The sequence below is a fragment of the Brassica oleracea genome, chromosome C8 (genome assembly GCF_000695525.1).
Source record: "Brassica oleracea var. oleracea cultivar TO1000 chromosome C8, BOL, whole genome shotgun sequence".
Taxonomy (NCBI): Eukaryota; Viridiplantae; Streptophyta; class Magnoliopsida; order Brassicales; family Brassicaceae; genus Brassica; species Brassica oleracea.
The window spans coordinates 7,570,750-7,574,440 of NC_027755.1; the positions used below are offsets into that span (position 1 = coordinate 7,570,750).

The following is a 3,691-nucleotide window of genomic DNA, read 5'->3' on the forward strand; positions in this document are numbered from 1 at the left end:
AATACAAACACAATAATAATAAAAATATTAATAATAGAAAGTTGATTAATTACATGAACGATGATGTTTTGACGGCTATTATTATTTCCTTCCATATTTCAAAAACATTTACTTTCCGATTCAAGTCTAGTCCTTTCATTTATTATCAAAGCTACACCAGAAAATACGTGTCACAAAGTTTATCGAGCCACCATGGGTGGAATATGCGTAAGCTGTTGCATTGTGCAAATGCTAACATCTGGATATAGACTAATCATCAACTTCTAATTGTGTTACATAAAATGTCCCTTCCAATATATATATGCTTTCATGTTTTGAAGAGTCATTACCACCTTATGGGTCCATAACAGTAAGTGATTATTACAAAGCACATTCCCAAACTATATGTGGTCTATATTTCAGCTTAACGATTAACCCCCAATATTCTAACATTCGTGGGAATGACGATCGCCATAATTGGAAGACAAATACAATTCCACAATAAAAAAGTACTAATTATATGGAAAATGTCATTATTCTAAAAAAGTATTCCATGTGTAAGCGAGTTTAATTTATTTGGCTTACTTGAAAAGAAGGAACAACAATGGATGTTGAATCATTAATGAATGTGGCCATAATGAGAGTTAAGGAGCAGTATGAGCTTCAAACCTTTTGCTGCTGCTGCAGCACTCTCTTCTCGTCCACCATTGAGCGTTGGCTTCTTCCTGTAAGGGAAACAAGTTCGGTTGTTGTACTTTTCTCTCACCACGACGTGGTCAAAATGACTCCAAGTCCTTCCTCTCGGCAAACTCTCTGGCCACATAAACCTCTCCGACAACGGATTCTTCAGACTCTCGTAGAACTCATGCGGTGTCTCGCAAATCACATGCTGGATCCAAAACGTTATTATAACACAATACTTAGTTTTAAAGAAAAAAAACACACTGAATATAGAAACTTGTTCATATATTACCTCTGCCATGGCTTTGATCTTGAGAGTTACATCATTGCTAAGAAGAACGAGGTTTTCATAGATGTTAAGGTTTCGGTAAAGAAGTGCACATTCGAGAACTTGATCGTCTGATGTAGAGCCATTTGACTGAGGAGTTACTGGTGGGGTTGGTGCAGCAGTTGCTTTGGTTTCCTCTGATAGGCTTTGGAGCTGAATCCACCATTTGGTATTAACCTTACACTCTTCGATCCAATCCAGGGCTGAGGAAGCAATCTCTGCTCTTCTTCTTAAGAGAAGATTCCAATTGCGCTTAGTCTCATTTAGTTCCCTTAACACTGAACAACGAAATCAAAGGGGGTGATGATGGTAAAAAGATTATCCAAAAGCAATTGATCATATAAGAAGTAAAGATTTGGGTGATTAACGCAAAGGATATATTAATTGTTTTATCATAAGAATCAACTACAACTTATGTTGTCAAAGAGAATTCTTCCAGAACTGTATTATAGATTCATCTGCTTATGCTGTATGCAATTTACAGCCGTATAGAAAGTAAAAAAAAAAAAAGTAAATGATTTTATGGTTTGTGATTAGAGCTTTACGTGAAGCTAGAAACTATTGATAGAATAGAAAAGTAAAAAAGGGTTTTGCCTGTTAGTGGTACGACCAGATGTGTCCCTTTGAGACCTTGCAGCAAGCGCAGTGGCTTCCTAGACTCCTTGTGGAGGAGAGAAGAAGTGTCCAACACAATGGTCCACTTCATCTTGTTCTTTCCATTCTAAATACACAGTGACACTTATGGTTATTATAACAAGTACACAATGACAACAAAACTAATTATGACTTACAGAAGAAGAATGAATGCCCATAGATATGTTGTTTCTTGCTGATGCAGTAGAAGATGCATCGATGTATGATTGGCTTTGGGAGGAGGAGTTTTCAGCTTTCTTCTTTGGTGCCACCGGCTCATGATTCACCTTTGATTTGCTGCTCATGCAGTGAACATCTGGTCTCTGTTCCTTGCTTGGATTTTCTGGTTTGGCTTCTACACTATTAATGGCCAACTCGGGTGAAACCTGAACATCCTCTGTCTCCGGGTCTGATGACTCCATCTCTGACATCACATGACCTCCATCTCCTCTGACATACCATTCATCATCCTCCAAACTGTGCTGCTTACTTGGCTTTTCTGGTGCGGCTTCTAAAGCACATTGCGCTAAAGACTGAGAATCTTCATCAGATTGTAGCTTTTGTGTATCGATAGAAGAATCTCTAGCTAATGTCAAAGCACTTGGAGATGCAAGCGGCAACGAAAATTCCCTTGTATCAATGTATGTATCCTCGTCCTCACTAAGGACTTGAGAAGTCACATCCAAATGTCCATCTCCATCATCACCTGACGCAGTGTCCGCTTGTGACTGCAGATAATACTCTCAGGCTAAGGACAAATAAACTAACAACAAACATTTAATAGCCAAAAAAAAAAAGAAAGAGAAGTTGAAACCTCTGCTTCAAAAATTCTATTATCTTCATCTTGCTCCATCACTGTAGATGAAACAAATGGATTGTCGAGATCATATGCATGGCTAAGGGGAATCCAATGCAGTCTATAGAGCCTTGTTGAAGCACCGATCCTAATGACATCACCTTCCTCCACCTCAACGCAAGCATCTGCCTCAACTTTCTCATCCCTAACCCATGTCCCATCCACTAAAATCAAATCAAGATTCCAAGTAAATGAGAAAAAATTCCCGCTTGAAACAATCTAAATTTCGGATTTCATACCAGAGGATAGATCGGTGACGAAGAGTTTCTGACGAGAGGGAAGAGATCGGATCTGCAGGTGGTATTTGCTAATGCTAGGGTGCGTCAGCAGAATATCGCAGTCTGGATGCCGACCTACGATCAGAATCTGCTCTACCTCATCTTCAGCGTTACCGTTTCTCTCCGGCGACGAGAAATCGCGACTGTTGACGACGAAGATGTTCTTGAGAATGGCGTCGTTTTTCAGCACAGTGAACACAGGGATCGTCTTCTCCCGCACTTGTTGCTCCGCCATCATCGGAGATGACGATTCACAGACCCAAATCTATAGTCTCCATCCCTTCCTGATTTGGACCAGTTTTGATTTCGAACGGCTAATTTCGTCATCTCCGACCATTTCAAATTTTTGAACAGTATGGTTAACGTGTGCTCCAGAACCAAATCCGGGGATTCAAAACTTTACCAAACTCAATTGTTGATTTATATACCGGTTAGGGACTTGGGATTCTTTACTTCTTTCAATTTTAGTTCCCTGTTTCAAAACAAACCGAAATAAAATACTCTTGCTTGGTTTACTCTGGTTTTGTTCTTTCAGTTCAAAAGAATCTTTTTTTTTTTAAACACAATTCATAACAAAAATATAATAGTCTTTTTTTTTTTTTTTTTTTACAACATAAGAGGCAAGAAGCCTATGAAACCACCGGTTCAGATAGCCAAACCAGAGGTAAAGAATCGACATATAGCATAGCTGAAGGAGAACTCCTCGCCCCACGTGCCAGCTTGTCCGCCATTGTATTTTGTGCCCTTGAGATATGTCTGATCATGAAGTTGGGGAAAAAAGTCTTACTTCGGGAAAATTCTTCCATGTGTGTAGCAAACGCCGGCCATTCGTCGGGTGAAGACACCATCTTCACCAGTTGAGAACAATCCGTCACAAATACTACGTCTGAGAACTGCAGGGTCTTCATGCACTCCATCGCCCAAATCAGTACTTCA

The 3,691-nt window shown here is 39.6% G+C and overlaps 1 protein-coding gene across 1 annotated transcript; it reads right to left on the reverse strand.

The window, feature by feature from the left end:
* Positions 1-462: 462 nt before the first annotated feature.
* On the reverse strand, positions 463-3,101 carry LOC106310404 (FHA domain-containing protein PS1-like). Its single transcript, XM_013747636.1, has 6 exons — positions 2,717-3,101; positions 2,436-2,641; positions 1,780-2,349; positions 1,583-1,709; positions 953-1,266; positions 463-868 (listed from the first exon to the last, which is right to left on the reverse strand). Exons 1-6 carry the CDS (start codon positions 2,991-2,993, stop codon positions 599-601), a joined length of 1,764 nt encoding a protein of 587 aa, XP_013603090.1. The 5' UTR covers positions 2,994-3,101; the 3' UTR covers positions 463-598.
* Positions 3,102-3,691: the final 590 nt, after the last annotated feature.